This window comes from Musa acuminata, chromosome BXJ1-11, assembly GCF_036884655.1.
Source record: "Musa acuminata AAA Group cultivar baxijiao chromosome BXJ1-11, Cavendish_Baxijiao_AAA, whole genome shotgun sequence".
In the NCBI taxonomy this organism is placed as follows: domain Eukaryota; kingdom Viridiplantae; phylum Streptophyta; class Magnoliopsida; order Zingiberales; family Musaceae; genus Musa; species Musa acuminata.
The window spans coordinates 33,423,234-33,441,330 of NC_088337.1; the positions used below are offsets into that span (position 1 = coordinate 33,423,234).

At 36.6% G+C, this 18,097-nt stretch overlaps 2 protein-coding genes and 1 long non-coding RNA gene across 5 annotated transcripts; 1 reads left to right on the forward strand and 2 right to left on the reverse strand.

Annotated features, from left to right (window-relative positions):
• Positions 1-364: 364 nt before the first annotated feature.
• LOC103972490 (uncharacterized) lies at positions 365-5,406 on the reverse strand. 2 transcript variants are annotated; one of them, XM_018821055.2, is made up of 3 exons: positions 5,003-5,406; positions 3,579-3,727; positions 365-1,150 (listed from the first exon to the last, which is right to left on the reverse strand). In XM_018821055.2, the coding sequence occupies exons 1-3, from the start codon at positions 5,265-5,267 to the stop codon at positions 500-502; spliced, it is 1,065 nt and encodes a 354-aa protein (XP_018676600.2). In that variant the 5' UTR covers positions 5,268-5,406; the 3' UTR covers positions 365-499. The 2 variants fall into 2 exon arrangements, with proteins under 2 accessions (XP_018676600.2, XP_009385120.2); XM_009386845.3 differs by having other exon boundaries at positions 365-1,183; positions 5,003-5,405.
• A 410-nt stretch (positions 5,407-5,816) lies between these two features.
• LOC135597817 (uncharacterized) lies at positions 5,817-8,402 on the forward strand. Its single transcript, XR_010481421.1, has 2 exons — positions 5,817-5,968; positions 7,850-8,402. It is a non-coding gene; the product is annotated as an uncharacterized LOC135597817 (long non-coding RNA).
• Positions 8,403-9,337: 935 nt separating this feature from the next.
• Positions 9,338-15,391, reverse strand: LOC135597818 (PHD finger protein ALFIN-LIKE 8-like). Of its 2 annotated transcripts, none has more exons than XM_065091341.1 (5): positions 14,908-15,391; positions 14,743-14,775; positions 13,455-13,623; positions 9,904-10,033; positions 9,338-9,796 (listed from the first exon to the last, which is right to left on the reverse strand). In XM_065091341.1, the coding sequence occupies exons 1-5, from the start codon at positions 15,005-15,007 to the stop codon at positions 9,527-9,529; spliced, it is 702 nt and encodes a 233-aa protein (XP_064947413.1). In that variant the 5' UTR covers positions 15,008-15,391; the 3' UTR covers positions 9,338-9,526. The 2 variants fall into 2 exon arrangements, with proteins under 2 accessions (XP_064947413.1, XP_064947412.1); XM_065091340.1 differs by having other exon boundaries at positions 13,455-13,683; positions 14,908-15,388.
• Positions 15,392-18,097: the final 2,706 nt, after the last annotated feature.

The window sequence follows — 18,097 nt, forward strand, 5'->3', positions numbered from 1 at the left end:
GACTACTATCAATTTGAGAAATGCACTTAATCGTGATCCGTTCTTCAGTCAATTTTTGGCCCCAGTGGAAGCTCAAATTTGTCTGCCATTCATTGAGCTGAATTAATTTCTTTCGACGTCTCTTTGTTCCTATTTTTTAGTGTCGGTAGATGATATTTTTTTCTTGCAGGCAGTATAGTTATTTTCACAGACAGATATTGAACATTACTTGTCTGACAAACCAGCAAATAGTAACACACCTTATGAATTCAAAATGGAAACTATGTTGCTGATCATATTTTCTTGATTTATTTATCCACTAAGCCTAACCAAAGTAGAATTTATGTGGAAGGCTCACAACGTTTTATTTCTCTTTCTCCCATAGTAAAAACAAAGACACTATGTACATCTTTTTATTTGAAAAGGCAACAGAAAATTGACAACAGTTACTTGTGTTTAAGCAAATCCTGTACAGATAGCTCACTTGTAACCTTTGCTTAATGCATCACAAATAAATCTCTTAGGAGTTATCTTGTTTTGGCTTCCTGCTCAAATCGGAATATTGTCCTCCCATGAGCTGCAAAATCTCCTCCCACAAGTTTGATGAAGGACCACCCACAGTTGCTCCGTCGATCAGATGTGAGCTGCAGGCGGCGACAACCCAGTAGTCGGACTCGATCTCATCCAATAACTGATCAAACTGCCAGCCGGCGTAGCCCACAAAGAATCTAAAATCTTGAGGCCTCAGCACTCCTTTCTTGACGAGCGCAGCAGCTTCACCGAGGCTGTTCCTGCCACCAAAGCAAACACCTGAGATCACCTCCTCAAGACCTGGAAGCGGTGCTCCATCGCCCATCCTCGACAGGAACATGTTAGCCTCAAGCGGTCCCCCAAAATGAACAGAACAGTCTGCGAAGATGGTTGCAAGGTTAGGGTTCGATGGTTTCGTGTCCTTGATCTTCCTATGCAGAGGCCGGTTCAGAATGACTCCAAAGGGACCATCTCTAGGGTCTCTCGATCCTAATCTGAGAAGAAGGACAACAGTTCTCTCGAAGCTGGGGACTCCATCAAGCTTTTCTGTGGCAACTAATACACATCCAGTCTCCGGTACAGGAATAGAGTGTGCCCACTTCAGACCAAGCCGTTGGGGTGGCTCAATTGAGGCCATGTCCTTGCAAGGAGTGCCAGAGTCGATAAGTTGCTCCTGAAAAAATCAAGTTGAAAGGCTACTTGCCTAAATTCCCCACCAAGTTTCAAGCAACTCAGGCTGACAATAACAGACATAATATCATTTTACATCAGCAAGCTATATATATATATATACCATTGCAGTCAACCCCTTGATAATAATAATACTGATCCCTGTTTAAGAAGAAAAAGGACCAAAGGCAACACAAATCAATTTGTATTTTGCAAATTGGGCGAGCTCAGATTAGACACCATCAGAACGATCAGATGGCATTAAAATCACTGATTTGTCCATTTACAACTAACTAATTACACAATGTCTAAATGGCAGATTGCCAATCAGGTTTATAATTATCATACTCTAAGCTCTTGGAACTCAATTTCTATTCTAAATAAAAGCATACAAGCAACCCTGCATCAAGGTCTACATGTTCCAATAAAACAGCTAACAATGAATATGAATTTTTTGTTCATATAGAGAATGAATAACAGGGTTTCTAAAATTGAGATTAAGCCATAATTTCAATGAGACTTTTATAAGCAAATGATTGGGGCACGACCTTTAGTAGTTCTTGTAATACCATAATTTTAATTAAGGAGTAATTTTGTAATTAGACTTAATAAGTGAAATTTAGGATTAGGATTAACCCTATTCCTTCCATATTTACAACCACCCTCCCTCCGGATCATAGAAAATAGTGCAACTACCGAGGAGAAGACGGCATTAGAGATCACCAGCAAGAGACAAATGTAATATAATCCAAATCCTTTATCTTTTTTCTCCTATATACAATAATATGATATTATGATGTAATAACCCGAATCCTTTTTATCTTTCTCATCTTTTATATAAATAATATGATATTATATATGGATTCATTTATGTTGTTTTTTCTTTTACATTTGAAGTTATTTTCCTTCTTTATCATGATCTTAGATATGGATGAAATTATGATCTTAGGTCTGAATCAAAAAATTTATGGTAATAAAGAAGCAAAATAACTTCAAATGCAAGAAAAAAAACAAAAGTAAATGAATCACCATATCATAATATCATATTATTCTATATGCGAGTTGAAAAGATCAACGATTTATACACATACCTCATAATATCATATTATCCTCTATAGAAGATGAGTAAAACAGTGGATTCAGATCCCTATCTCCCTCCTAGGCAACCCTAATGTCATGTTCTCTACCTTATCCAAAGTCATGCTCTCTACCACAATCATCATGAGAGGATGGTGGCTGTAAATATAGAGGGAGAAGGGCCTACCTACCCCAAGATTCCACCCATTAAGTCAAATTATAAAATTATCCCTTGATTAAAATTAAGATACTACAATTATATTGCATGCAACGATACTCAATAGCATGAATTGGCTAAAACACATTTCCATCTAATAACGACAAAATTTGGTATAGGTTGAATTCTACACCAAACAACCCAAAGTTTATACAAGAAACAACTAGAAAGATCCAACAGCAACTAGATAATTCTACCAAATCCTAGTAAAAATAGAGAAACAACTGATGTTGTTATTTAGACTCTTTAATAACATGAACTCCCAAAATTTATTCACCTTATGCAAATGAACATTTGATATTCTGCTTTCATCTAATTTGATTTCACATGTCTCGTGCAAAAGTGTAGATTTTCTTCAATAAAATGTCAACTTCTTCTCAATTTAATTGCTTGTATCCCTATCGATAAGAATTTGCAGTACCAAAAGCATTTTACATATATTTTTAAATTTTGATGTAGTACTAACAAAAGAATTTTACATATCTTTTTTAATTTTGTAGTACTAGTGACTGATGCCTAGAGCATGAAATGGATGGACCACCTGCAATGTTTAACTATTTCAGCTATCTCTTGATACCGTGGAAGACTCAAAAGAGACTAAGAAATCAGTTTAGTCCTCCAAGTGGTTCTTCAATTCTACTTGTGAGTTGAATTGTAGGTTTGTTGTTAGATCAGGAAAAGCTTTAACAATAAAAAATAGCATGATATAAGTCTTACAGTTCCAGTATCAAAGTAAGCATAGTCCTCAGCATGATTAAAACATAAGATTGATTGACCAAATAATGCAGTAATATCTCCATGTAAATATAGAGTGTTACCATCCAAGATTGGAATATAGAATCCTTCAATAATAAAGTATTGACACACCAAACAATACCCAAAATTGTAAATAATTGATTAGTAATGACAACTTACATATATTTTTAATAGTTTAACATAAATGAAATAGCAAATCAAGATTCATACCACAAAGTTTAAGTGAATTCTGGCGTTACATATCATGTGACATATGTCATGCCAGCCAAGATCAGTCATTAACATCAACACCTACAACAACAATTTCGATTGGACGATGTGCTACTTGCATTAGTTTTTTTTTACTCACCTGCTCCTGGGCAACAAGATTTGCTCTGAAATCTCGCCAATCTGACAATGAATGATTGGACATAGTGGAGTCATCGAATTTTGATTTGTTGTAATGTGGAATGTTTCCATCAAGACCATCTTCTTCAGGAACTGAAGAATCACTATTCCCTGCTAAACAAATGATTTGTGAGTTTATAAAGCATTGTAAACATCTACCAAAACACAGCTTTTCAATGATTGACATAAGTCAACAGATATTGTAAGACTTCAAATGACTAAGATTGCAGTGGCGTACTGTATGGGCTTCTCTCTATCACACTTCACAAAACAGGTGATTTCAATTATCCTTGCTATTTCTTTAAAATTGCATGTTCTTGCTTTCCAATATCAGTCTCATCTTAAGATTTAGAATCATGGTCTTGCTGCTAAGTTCAGACATAAGGATACTGAGATGAATGTTCATAAACAACTGAGAATTCCTAGACTTTACCTTTTGAACCAGCTATTATTGCATGTCTTTTGTGCATTGAACCATCTGTTCTCAAGTTCTGCATTGACATGTGATAACCATCAATGACACTCTTTTTATGCAAGTCTACCTGTCTAGGAATGTTGAATGCTGTTTTACACAAAACAAAAAATAGTCTAACTGCCTTCTTCAGAACATTCTTAAAGACAAAATTCTGCTAGTTTTGTTTGATGCAAGAACTGATCCAACCAACATTTTTGTGATATATACCATACACTTTAGATTGTTTTGAGAATCAATTAGACCAAAGGAATGGAAGTCACAGCAGGCCATTTATTTCTCAAAATGTAGCATAGTGCATGTGACTACAGATCTGGAGAATCTGGAGAAACAGATAAAGGAGAAATTGAAAATTACACAAAAATACCAATAGCAATACTAAGATCTTAAACAATATATATATGTATGTATATGTATATGTACATGTACATGTACATGTATATATATATATGTATACACACACACACACACACACACACACACACACACACATATATATATATATATATATATATATACTAGCATAGTGCATGTGACTATATATATATATGTGTGTGTGTGTGTGTGTGAAACATTAGAAACTGGTAAATTTACGAAGAAAAATAATTTGCCTTTTCTTATAAACACAATCATGGTCTTTCTGATCTAAATTTAAGATCCTCCCACCAGTTATTTGATAGCACAGAGAACTAATACAAACAAATCAGGACATCAAATTTCCACTACCCACAGCATTCATAATTATAAGTGGCACGATTGTTCTAGCAATCCAACAAATAGCCTCAAAAAAGTCCTTTTTATACGCAATCCAAAACGAAATCAGAAAGAGTTGGATATTTATCAGCAGATCACCGACAAACGACGCAAGAACCCAAATCAAGTAGTAGAAACGAGAGAAAAGCAGAGGCTTTTACCAGAAGAAGAGTGGTTTCCGTGGTCGTTCTTCTTCTTTCCGCTGGCCCTCACCACAACCGACCGGATCCCGGACGCAGACGAACTAGACCTCCTCAGTCTCACACGAACCTCGATCCCTCCGGAGAGGGAATCAACGCCGCCGACGACCCTCCACCCGGCGGCGGCCCACCGCAGCGCCATCAAGCCCCCCCTATCGTGCTTCCTGGTCGCCCCAAGGACGAATAACCCTCCTGCGGTCTTGAGGTTGAGAGCCCACACGTCCATGGCCGATCCACGAAGAATCGTCCTTCCCCGAATCCTTATTATATTAGGGACGCGATCACGAATCAATATGCGTCAGCGCATGACAGGCCGAGTGAGGATAAGAGGAATGGCGGAGATGGGGGAGCAGAGTGAGAAGTGATGGATAAGGGCGAGGCTTGAGGTGTAAAGGGGGGCATGGCTCCTCCTGGTCCGATATAGCCCAATTGCTACATTGACATTAGACATGGGCCGGCCCACAAACTTTAAACAAATTTAGTCATTTTAAATTTGTAATATTAAATGCAATATTAAAGAATATTACATTAGAAAACGCTTTTAGTTATGTTTGTACTTTCAAGAATTATTTAGGATACTATTATTATAAACATGAATTATGTCCCCTTGAAATATTAGTAATAAACAAAATGAAGATATATATATATATATATTATCGGATCTAGTACTTTTGCCATTCGGATCCAAATGGATGTTCACGTCAAATCGGGTCGGATCGATTCACCAATAATTTGCAACGCGGTTTCTATTTTCCTTGTCAATCTTGTCTGCTCGAAATCTCCATTTCGCCACGCACGACCGAAGCAGAACGCCAGCGCGGTCGCAGCAGAGCGCGAAGCGAGGAGGGATGGACGAAGAAACCGGTGGGCGATTGAAGAAGCGACTCCTCCTCGTCCTCGCCGCGATCTCTCTTCAGTCGCTCTCAGGTCCGCTCTTGTCCTTGATCTCCGATCCAAAGTCGGTAGCTGAGATCCTCTCATTTTGAGATCTCATGGAAAACACACGCAACTGGATCTTCGTCCCTCTTGTGGATCAGATCAGCTCTTGGATCTCAGGTTACCTATTCGTTAGGTTAATGTTGCGCCAACTTGCGTGTCTTTCTCAGGTTACGTTTGAATTATAGGAATTTTTTTTTAGACTACATAAGCAATTTCCAGGTCCAATGGAAAATGCACGCTTTTATAGAATTTGAAAGGGTTTAGTTTGGCAGGCTTTTGTTTGGTTTCGTTGATTTAATAATTAGGAATTGAATTTTCATAAGGTTTCATGTTCGTTTTGGATTCTATTTGGAGACAGGGGATTAAGAGTTCAATTCGGACTGCAAGAAACTTTATTCTGAAATATATGAAAGACATCTGAAGCTTTTTGGTTTTTTTCTATATAGGAAACTCTGAGCCTTAGATTTAACTCATTGTTGGTAGTGATCTGATGGAATTAAGGCTGAAGACATAAGATTCATGCTATTGGAACAGACGTTAATGTTAAAAATATGGGAGGATCAGAAACTAAAATTTCTAGACTAAGTTTCTTTTTGTCGAATTTTCAATTAAAGATATATGTCATTACTAATGAAAACATACAAACGAAAAATATTTATATAGTGTTGTCATAGGGTTTTTATCTTGTTCAAAGTTAGAAAACCAAAATTTTGCAATCACCATTTTTTAATATACAGACACATGCTATTGCAGACCAAACTCATAGGAAAACACAAAAGTAAAATATCAATATCTTAGTTATTGAGTTGCATTAGCTAACGTTTCGAAAGGATCTAACTCAGTTAGTTTGAGTAATTTTGAACTCTCCCTCCCTAGGACTTTGTTCTAGTATTAGTTCTGAAACCATGGATAATTTCTCAAAGTGTACATATTAAGTAGTGTATTAGTTTTTTTTTTTCAACATTATCTTTTTTTCCAACCTTCATTATATCTGAGGGTGATTTTCTGAGGTTGAATAAGTATGATACTGTTAATGGTTACTTGCCATGTTATCTTTGTCAAATGCTCTTCCAGCCATACATTCGTCCTCTTTTCATTTGGCTCACAAATTTAAATAAATTTGACAATAGATAGAGAGATACCTGATAGTGTTAATGTTGGCTCGTTGTGTGATCCAAAGGCCTCATGTTGATAATTATGTTGTATTAACATTGCACCATCATTTCTTAGACCATAATCCTGAGAATTATAGATGTTCACAGTATCGATTCTAACATGTGAAAGTTGGTTTTCAGTGATTCAGACTTGTCTAAACCAAATCAAACTAATTCACTTGTAAATTAAACAAGCTTGGATTTTTTTTATCATAAGGTTCCAGTTTAGGTATCTCGGGTTAGGACTGCTTTCATTAGTAGGTCAAATTATTTATTCTTCAATCTTATATTCCTATGCTCTATACAGTCCAACGATAAATGTTTGTTTGGACCATATCTTATATTATTGCGTGTGTTGAGGCATGATGCCTGTGACATGCTATGCTACATGGGTCTATTCGGCACACAACTTTTGCATATTGTTGACTCATGCTCGTGACCACATAACGCATGCTATAATGTGCCAGCAGCACATACTGTTGCCACAAGGTATGCCTGAAGATATTAATTCCTTGATTTTGACCACTAGGCGTTCCCCAATGGGCCAAACCTCAGGATTCTCTTCTACTAAAAAGTTGTCAGATGCTTAAATTCTCCTAAATATTTGTCCAGTGAATCTTATAATCTTAATGGGTTATCCTACTTTCTCTTTCATCTTTACTTAGATATCCTCATTTTCCAGTTGTGCCTGACTTAACCTTTCTATTTGTTGTAGGTCTGGCTGATGATCCATCAAGTTCAAATGTAGTAAAAGATGAGACTAGGCCCTCTAGTTCCAGTAAAATGGACCGGGAAGTATTTTTCATATGCTTGGTCGTTGCAGGAGTTGTGCTTTGTTCTGTCTTACTTTTCAAGCTCTGGCAGAAAAAGAAGAGGGAGGAGCAACATGCTCGTCTGTTGCGACTATTTGAAGAGGATGATGAGCTAGAGCTCGAACTTGGTCTTCGGGATTAAAAAGCATGTGATGCAACTGTGTGTGCTATTCTGGCAGAGGTAATATTGTTGTGGTAAATTATGATGATCACGGTGGGGGGTTATGGCTGAACTTGGAGTGAGTTTCTTTTTTCATCAGCAGTTGCATACTCGTGCACCAGCATTGAGTTAGTTTTTGAGATGTAGATTGTTGCCATTATTAGCCAGAGCATTTGCACATGTTAATAAAATCTAGTGATGCTTTGTGACTAGCATTGTATGTCATCCCTTATTCAATGTATGGAGTTTGATACGGAAGGCAAGTAATGATACCAGAAAATTTGTTCCGTGGTATATATGTTGTGTCGATTACCTTTTCGATATGATGAAGGGACCATAATGTTATGTGCATTATGGAGATAGAATAAAACCTGATCTAAAGGCAGGCTGTTTGGAAGATTTTTTATTTCCAAAGCAAATGAATCGATCTTCACAAGCTATCTTAGATTAAATAGCTTCGAGCACATGTGAGCTAACAAAGGTTGTCTTTTTTTTTTTTGTTCTTTTTTTCAGTCACATACATGTTTAGGTTTATTTTCCTTTTATCCATTTAGGAAATATTAGTTAGCACCTCAGTTAAAGAGTATAAAATCCACTATGAGCTTAAGTTTTGTGATGGAATAATGGAGATTAGTAACTTGACATTGGTACTGTTAAGAATATTGATCAGAAGATCCTGTCTCATCTACTACCTACCTAAAGCTTTTGTTTTTTGAGGGAATGATGACAGTAGTGATCAGTGATTTGAAAACCTCACAGAAGTTTCATATTATCTATCCTATCAAGCCCACTCGAAATGTTTCTCTCCACGTTTAAAATGCTTCGTTTTGCAGAGGGATGGATGGATCGAATGGATACAACAAGCAGTGGATAAAAAAAACTTCTGACGATGCTTTTTTGACTACAAGATACTAAGAACTTTTTAATGTGCTCGGGCTAACAGAGAAACGACAGAAACATGGGAAGGGAAGAAAACGCACACGATTAGGTTTCATATGCCGCCAAACTTTAGGCGTTTATCCCAACCTTTGGCTACAAGTAGTCTTCAAGTTAACACACTCGAGGATTGATCAGTCTGTAGGTCGTGTTAAGATCCACCTGGCAGCAAGTAGTAGCAGAGAGGCATCAAATGTAAGGAAAAGAAGAAAATAGCTGATCATCCATCCATCCAACCCAGTGTGGTCGTGCACGCGAAGAAAACGGGCGGCTTAGACATCAAATGCCAATGGCATCACTGAAACCTAACATTTTCATTTAACATCTTTAAGTTTAAAAAGTATATTTAGCAGGCGGGAGATGGTGGAATACAGTTTAGTACTGGCAACTGGGGAGAGGACAAATGATCAACAGAAATGCTCTCAATCTTTCGTGTTACAGTGAACCTGTCTGATACATGAACCATCATCTCAACCCATGTTGTTCATGCCCTACCCCTCTTATTGTTGCTGCAACTCGGGCACTTGTAATGCTTGATGTGCTCAGCCCGTGCAGGTGTGATCTTCACACACTTTCCGTGGAACCACTTTTCACACATGTCGCAACATATCCAGAACTCATCATTGGCATAATTGTCCCCGCATGCACCGCACAAGGTGTTCTCATGCTCCTCCTCATTTTCCTCCGCATCCTCCACCCTGCTACCATCCTCCTCTTTGGAAGGAGGCATCTTTGATGACTTCTGTGGCTCTGCCTGTCTCGACCGATCAGAGGCACCCAGGCAAGAGGCTAAATATTAGTGAATGAGAAAAACAACAGCAGATAGAAAAGAAAGGAGGGATTTCAGCAAATGTATTCTACCTTCTTAGAGCTTGATTTATTGCTCTTACTGGTGCCATTAGGGTTCTTCTCTCTGGACTGCTGCTTGACAGTTCCAGTTACAACTTCATATATGGTAGGGAGATTGTTTATCATATTATGCAGCTGCCTCCTGTAGCGTCAAATTGCAGCAAGGTAAACCACATCAGAAGCAAATTTTTTTTTGGTAAATTGTCTTCTAGTTGCTACAAAGCAAAATTCTAATATCAAGATAATTACACGGAAACTCCATTAGTCTTGTCCTCATAATGAGTGAAGCAACAGTTCAAACCCCCGATGGGATATCAAAATTCAGTATGAAGATATGTGTCTTAATGGTGGGAGCCAATTTATATGGTAAATGTATGGTTGTTTATAATCAACGATCACATAAATTATACAGTTAGCAAGCCTTTTAAACATTATAAAATTATAAATCTACCAGCAAGTTTGGTTCTCATGTTGAGTAGGAAAAGCAAATAATTCTGGAACAGGACATAATATCGGTGAGTTGCCAATTTATTATGCTCAGATTCTGGAAAGTTTACTGCCTGATATTCCATCAAGTATTTCTTGGGTTTAAGCTATCAGAAATAACATATTTCAAAGATTCAGATTCTTTTTTTCTATGCGTCTTGTGTTGGCTGAAAGGATATAACAAGAAAACCAACATACGTATCAAGTACACTGAAACGGCTATTTGAAAGAAATCCACAAACTACTCTACCAACCACATTGTCACGGAGCAAGTGACTGATACAATGAAAATCATTGCAAGGAACTAATCATCTTATAGATGGGCATTTTTTCCAATTAAGGGGAAACAGAGAATAAAACAACAAATATGTTAACAAGTCTTCTTCTTCTCATCCATTGTTTGGAGAACATGAAGAACCGGTGAGGAATCGATAACCAAATCTTAAGACAAAGAAACAAATTGAGGTGCACCTGCATGACAGCCTCCAATTTTTTTCCCTGCCCACCAACTCGATGAAGAGATATTATCACCCAAATACAGCCTCCTATCTTATGACTCTCACATCATATATGATTTGAGACAGACCATGAATGATTTTTATGACTGCCTTAAACCATAAAATTTCTCTACTGTCAGAAAATTAATTAATTTCACATTTGTTCTGCCAATGGAGATCAGCAAAAATTTGCTTTCGAATATCGTTATTCAGATTTTCCAAGGGTGGCCAAATGCCAAACAAAAAAATCTTTGATCACACTTCCTGGCCCCTCTTAAGGTTCTAAGTGTCTGATAACACAATGGAGGTGTGCTTGGAACAAAGAAATTCACTTTTTCTAGGATTTGGTGGAAAAGAAGAAACCAATTATACTACCTGGACTCTCTCTGGTTCCTATGCAACACACCCAGAGACACCTGATCTCACACTAGACATCACTAACCTAATCTAATAACATATAGGATTGTTCATACATTAAAGGAAATATAAAAAGTGGTTATGGTAATCTATTTTCATAATTAATTTACACATTTTCCTATCAATTTTTCAAATTCATCATGGTTCCGATCAATGACTTATCTTCCTTTTCTACTCAAAGCATAGCAAGATAACCTGAACTATTTTCTAGATTTTAATTTTAATTGACTTATTTCTTTGAGCACGATATGGAATCAAGCACATTACTCTTAATATTCCTTTTTTATTATTTTTCTTATTTATTCCTTGGATAATATTATATTTTCAAGCTAACAAAATTATTCCAATAAAACAACTGGATCCCACATCACTGAGCTTCTAATCTCAAGTTTATATGATAACTGAAAGATCCAATTCATGAGTTGGGCCTCAGGGTCTCATATGTCGTTTCCCTCTCTTCACACACACAATATGTTTCAAATTATCCCCTTTTGATCACCAACAAGCAAGTCCTAGTAGGTACCTGAAAACTGTAACACAAGTTCTGTTACAAGCAAGTCCTTGTACTAAAACTTTATCACCAAGGTCAAAATAATAAGATGGTTCACCCAACCAATCTGTCACATTTCTTCATGTTTATAATCATCATAAGTTCATTGGAAGCTGTAATTAATTTTAAATTAATTATCATTTTTTAGGATAATAATTCTTGATAATGTCTACATCATCTACAATTGCAAAATGAATGAAACAGCAAATACATCTGCTCAGTTTTTTTAATTAGATCATATAAGCATGACAAATCATACAAATCTTGGCAATTTCTATTGCAACATGAAGACGTTGATTGCAATTTAAGTATATCATGAAATGACAAAATAATGACATTATCTACATACGATATTTCAAAGCACAAGTCAAATGAGTAGTTATTGACAGAGGTAAATATCAATACCATTGAATGAGCATAAAAACCTCGGTGTGTACCTCGCAAGAGCAGATGCGGAGGCTAGGGTAAGGGATGGGAGTGAAGGAAGACCTATATAAGAAAGAAGCCCCTTGTGGTTGCACATAAGAAGTGCCTAATGGTGTTGGCAAAGAAGCAAGATGGAAAAGAGAGGGGGGAAGGAGAACAGCTCACTTTCTGATACTCTTAATAGTGGTAAGACATGAGCAAGCAAGATAACATTGGTCAAAAGGGTAGTGACCATGAAACAAATGGAAATTACATGAAAGAATTAAGTCCAGAGTGACAAAACAGTAGTTCTGGTCTTTTACTTCTGTGTTCCAAGTTCCAACACTTGTGTTAAAACTGGGAAAGCAATAATTAGACTAATATGATCCGATACAAATAAGCTTATCTATAAGGTAAATTATTCTGCACTCATCAAGTACGCAAGCTAAGAAGCTAAATTTGACTCAAAACAATTAGGTAAGCCCCCAGGTTCACGCGATCAAGAATGGTTCCAAATTCTGCCATTTGGTTTATCTTCCATTTGATTTAGTGCAAATATAAACAGCACCAACCAACTTATTTCTTCCAAGATCCACCAACTCTAAGCAATAAAAAATCTGCCTACCTAAGTTGCATGTTTCCCATGATATAATTTTGTATTGTGATTACTACAATAATCATTATTCAGGGTGGCATTTGGATACAATTTATCAATGTTTTGTACTACATTACTCCAACAAAAAGTTCAGATAATAAGATGTCCATATTTAACACTCATATGCATGTTCACAGTCATAGGTTATGCTTACTCAAATTTGTGCTCTTTTGGTGCCAAGGCTAGTAGTAGTTATTTTGTTTTCTTTAAAGCAACTTTGTTTGTTTAGGAATATAATAGATATTTACACAATACACCAAGATTGCTCAAACAACAAATAAGAAAATCAGTCATTAAAGAAAGAAGACAAGGAATGATGTAAATGATTGAAGATGATGACCAAAGAAGTCAATTCTAATTTAAAATCAAGAAAAACAAGGAAACAAATCATGCTATACAGAAAGCTAACCATTCAGTGAAACATAATTCTCTAATAACAACTGCTTCATGAGTCCATATTAAAACAGACCTAAACATTAATAAACTAAGGATGCGCTAACAGCTAGATCGAATCTGCACATGTGACCAGCAAAAGCTCCATAAAAGATATTACCTTGACTCTTTGTCAAACCCAAAACGTGCCCCAAAATAGAAAGCAACAGCGAGTAACCATGCATCACTGTGGACTGCAACTAGTGACAACCAATCCTTTTCTGCCATTCCATCCCTAGCAAAATTAATTCCTAAGGCAGGCTCAGGGAGTTCTGGTGGCACTTCCTCCGCTGGCAAATTTACTTCCCAAGTCTCGTTAGGAAATCCATAAAGGCATAAATTCTCTTTTTCTGCATTTTTTTGTGTTATTAGTAATGCATTCAATACTAACAATTAAAAATATACATAAAATACTCATAGTGCAGCCATAAACAATATATCATTTAGTACTCTGGTAAACAAAAGTACTTATATGTTGTTTGTACAGACTAATTACATGAATTGCAGAAATATGGTCCATAAGTGCTTTCATAACAGCTGTACAATCAGGCAATTGGAAAGCAGGTGATCAATACAAAGGTATGGACTTGAAATCTACAAAAACAATACATGAAGTTTCCTGAACTGGATGTGCCAAGTGGTGTTAAACCAAATGTTACATGTTTACACACTTTAACAATATTCTGAATTCCTTCATCAATGTAAAAGAGCACAAAAAAGAATAAATTAGCATCAAGAGGATATAGGAAGCTATTATTTTATATTTCATTACAGCTACAGGATTTAGAGTATCATTTTCTATTTGATCCTTTTGAATTCCATATTTGAAGTTACGATCAGATCTATTCATTAAAATGGATATATTCATTAAAAAGAATCGATTAGATACATTTCTTATGTAGCCATGGGTTCTATATTGGATTTGAATTAGACTTCGGATCGATCTATATTGATTGACAGCGTCCATTATGTTGTTGCTAGCAAATAGAGGATATAAGAAGATAATCTTATAAGATGAGGTGGCATATATTGTCCTCCCTAGAACCCATTGGCCAGAGCTTCGTGTACTCTATAAGAAGTATGGGTAGGCAGACCGAAAATCGCAGATGTGATACCATAATGGGTGTCCTTTTCTACCAAGTCTGAAGTTGAGTTCTTTGTGCGGACAAAATGTCATCCTTCAAGTACTGAATGCAGTTAACTATTGACATTCAGCCGAAAACAAATATCAACCAAAAATTCAAGAATCTTGATTAAATTAAAATCACAAAAAAAAAAGTAACAGAATAACCAAAAAAGACATCCATGATGTTGCTCATCTCATAAACAGGAGAAATTCCAATAACTACACAAAAGATATACAATTACCCTGACCCTATATCAAGATATCGAAGAACGCAGCGACTCACCTGGATCACACTGTTGGTAGAACTTGTCGACGTCTGCAACGCCACCATCAAAAAAATGAGAAGAAAGAAGTGAAAAGATCGGATATCAGCAACCAACAAACGTCCAGGTAAGCAAACCAATGAAGAACCCAGGGAATCGAACCAAAGAAGGAGAGGAGGCGCAACCAGTAGTGAGGGCCTTGATCATGCCGGCACGGCGGCCTCTGAAGTCGCGGAAAACCTCCTCGGGCGTGCGAGAGACGCGCGCCACCTCGTCTTCGTCCATCTGCCACGACCTGGAACAAAAAGGCGACAGGTAATCGAGAGTTCTGGAGTCCAACCGGAGGGGGAAATCAGCCAGAGAAGCGGCGGAGAGCGCGCCAGAGGAAGAGATCGAGAGGGGGAGAAGAAAAGTGGTTGAGGGGTATAGAGCCACGGATTCTTTGGGGGAGGAATTAGGGTTTTCGCCGAGATTCGAAATGGAGGAGCGATTGGTCGACGATTAGAAGAGACGAGAAGAGCGACGCCAGCGAAAGGAAGAGGGTGAGGAGGGAAGGTCAGAGAGAGAGGGGGAGAGAGAGAGGGGAAAAGAGATGGGCTTGGAATTCGTGTGTGTTGGAGGGCGTTTTGGTGCTTCCCGGGGTTGGGGGCGATGGTGTGGTAAGTTTACCGGGCCGTACGAGTGACCTGCCGTTTCTTGGGCCTTTATCAAAATAAAAATAAAATAAAAACTCTTTTCGGAGTGTTTTTTGCCCACATAATCTCCTCTTGGAAACTTGTTGATGCACGCTCTTCTTATTCTCGAGTGAGCATTAATACAAGTATGTTTTAGAAATTTTAATTATACCTATTTATTATTTCTATAAATAAGTATATATTGACTCTTAGGATTTTGATAGGAAGAAGAAGAGTGTGATCTTTTAGGATTTTCAATTAAGAGAGACATTATTTAGATTTATTTAAGACATATATATGGGGAGTTATATTGATTTTCTCCGTTAAATTTTATATTTTTTTTTGAAATATTTTTGGTTTGTTAATCTTTGGATATTTTTTTAATTTGAATTTTTTTTCTCCCTCCCTAATAAAGTGATATCTAGTCTAAAAAATTTGATGATTAAAGATTCAACAAAGATATTATTAATTATTTCTACTAACTTAATAGAAATAATCTTCTTATTCGGCAAGACCAAATAAGAATGTTGAAAGAACGAACAAGCAAATCATAAAAAAAATGAACGATGAAGATCAAGAGGTGCTTGATGCAAAATGTATTATTACTATTCATCTTTACATTATTGATAATATTATCAATAATATTATTGATGATGATTCTGTCATGATTATTTGAGATAAATTAAAAGAAAATTATTTTATTAAAATTTTAACTAACAAGTTGTATCTAAATCGAACGTTATATATGTTAATGATAGAAAAAGACTCGATATAGCATCTGAATATATTCAAGGGAATATTAAAATAATTGAAGAAAGTTGATATGAAGATTAATGAAAAAGATAGGATTGATTCTCGAGTCTTTATAGAGATGATATTGTGCGGAAAGAATATAGTAACTCTAAAATAATTAAAAAATACTTTAGTATCTAATGTTACTAGAAAAAAAAAATATTTAAAAGTATGAATGGTAAAATATTAGTTACGAGATCTTCTTCTTCTTCTTCTTCAACTCCTCTTAACTATGTAAAAATGATTAATGATGAAATGAGATGATTTGATGATCGAAGAAGAGGTAGAGAGAATGATAAAAACAAAATTAGACGGTCTGTAAATAATAAAATTTGATCTTATTAGTTTTTTTTAAAAGATTGTGAATAATAAAATGGGCTCTAAACAGTGATTTAAATAAAATTGTCCATTGTTGTTACGTAAAGAAGACTTTGAATAAGAAATAACAAAGAAAATGGACAAAATGATGTGCAAGGAGGATTTAAGTAGGAAGAAATAACAAAGAGAAAGAAATTAATCTTTAGCACAATGAGTTTTGTTTGCAAAGCAATGGATCAAATGAATCGTAGAAAGAAGAATGTGCTTATTATCCTTTTGTGTCGGATCGTTGGAGATCTTATCGGATGGATGCAGTTTCGAAAACTTGATCGCCATCCCCCCTCATGATCCGTCTTCCTCCGTTATTACGACTTCCTGATGTGGTCGTCACATCGAATGCTTCACAAAGTCGGACTTGTCGCAAGTGTGAGGTCGTCTTAATTGTAGACTCCGTCGTCTTGCTTCGCTTCACACAAACACGTACTACTACTACTACTTCTTCTTCTTCTTCTTCTCTTCCTCGCCCAAGGAAAACAGGAAACAGACGTTTCAACTACAGGAGAGGAAATATCCATTCTGTCTCACACCTCTCGATGATCATGCCTTGCTGCTCGGCTCGGCTCGGCTCGGCTCGGCTCGGCACGAATGAGACAGGACGAGAACTCATTCATCCCATCAATATGGAATTAATTCGTCACCGACCTGCAAATCCAGTGGTCCACTTAACGTGTGTCGCACGGATGGACGCTTCTTCGTCTACAGCCCTAATGTGTGGATGGACTCACATCAGTCGTATTGCTCTAATTATCTGAAATTTAGATTTACAGAGATAAATACGAAAATTACTGGACTTCCTCTGCATTCAAAATTAGTATCTTATAATCGTCTTTTGCGTGTTTGACTGTTGCAGTCAGTAAGGTCAACATCGCAAACAAAAAGGTGCATGTTCTCGAGTCGATTTAAAGAGGACTGACTATCAGTGATTTCATCGATTATCGTCTAAGATTTTCTACTTCACACCGACGTTTTCCACATAGATTTGTCATCTTTATCTTGTTTCTTGTTTGATCGAACTAAGTATCGCATTTTAATACGTCTTGATATTTGGCGTTGATAAATTTCAATTAGTTTTCGCAAAGAGGGAAGAAGAATGAAGAGATTCATTAAAGATTTCGTTGATTGCTTAGGAAGGTATGATGAGAAATCTAAATACGTTCATATGTTATCAAAATCAAAGACGTCGGTGTTTCTTCCTTTTGTATGTTCTCTTGATATCAAAAGCTTCTTCCCTCCCTGCATAGAACGAGAGTTAGCCAAGGCGATGGATTGTGGCACGAGAGTTGACGCCATCGAGCTACATATCGAAGGTGAAATAATCGTGTGCAATCCGACCATACGTGAAAGAAAGAAGATTTCTTGGAAAATATTCTTAGATGAAGATTAAGATTGGCGGATGTATCCCTCGGGCATATCAATGTCATCTTCGAACTAGTTTCGCCATCGCCGAGTGTTTCTGAGCTCCAGAAAATTATTTCTCAAGGATGAGCTCGTGATATGCCATCGTATCACAAAGGAAAAACACACACACACA

Coding starts and splice junctions, on each gene's coding strand:
- LOC103972490 (XM_009386845.3), bottom strand. CDS start 5,267: ATGGACGTGTGGGCTCTCAACCTCAAGACCGCAGGAGGGTTATTCGTC. Junction 3,728..5,002: donor CGGAAACCACTCTTCTTCTG/GTAAAAGCCTCT, acceptor TTTGTTTAGCAG/GGAATAGTGATTCTTCAGTT. Junction 1,184..3,578: donor ATCTTGTTGCCCAGGAGCAG/GTGAGTAAAAAA, acceptor TGATTTTTTCAG/GAGCAACTTATCGACTCTGG.
- LOC135597818 (XM_065091340.1), bottom strand. CDS start 15,007: ATGGACGAAGACGAGGTGGCGCGCGTCTCTCGCACGCCCGAGGAGGTT. Junction 14,776..14,907: donor GATCAAGGCCCTCACTACTG/GTTGCGCCTCCT, acceptor GTGGCGTTGCAG/ACGTCGACAAGTTCTACCAA. Junction 13,684..14,742: donor CTACCAACAGTGTGATCCAG/GTGAGTCGCTGC, acceptor AAAAAAATGCAG/AAAAAGAGAATTTATGCCTT.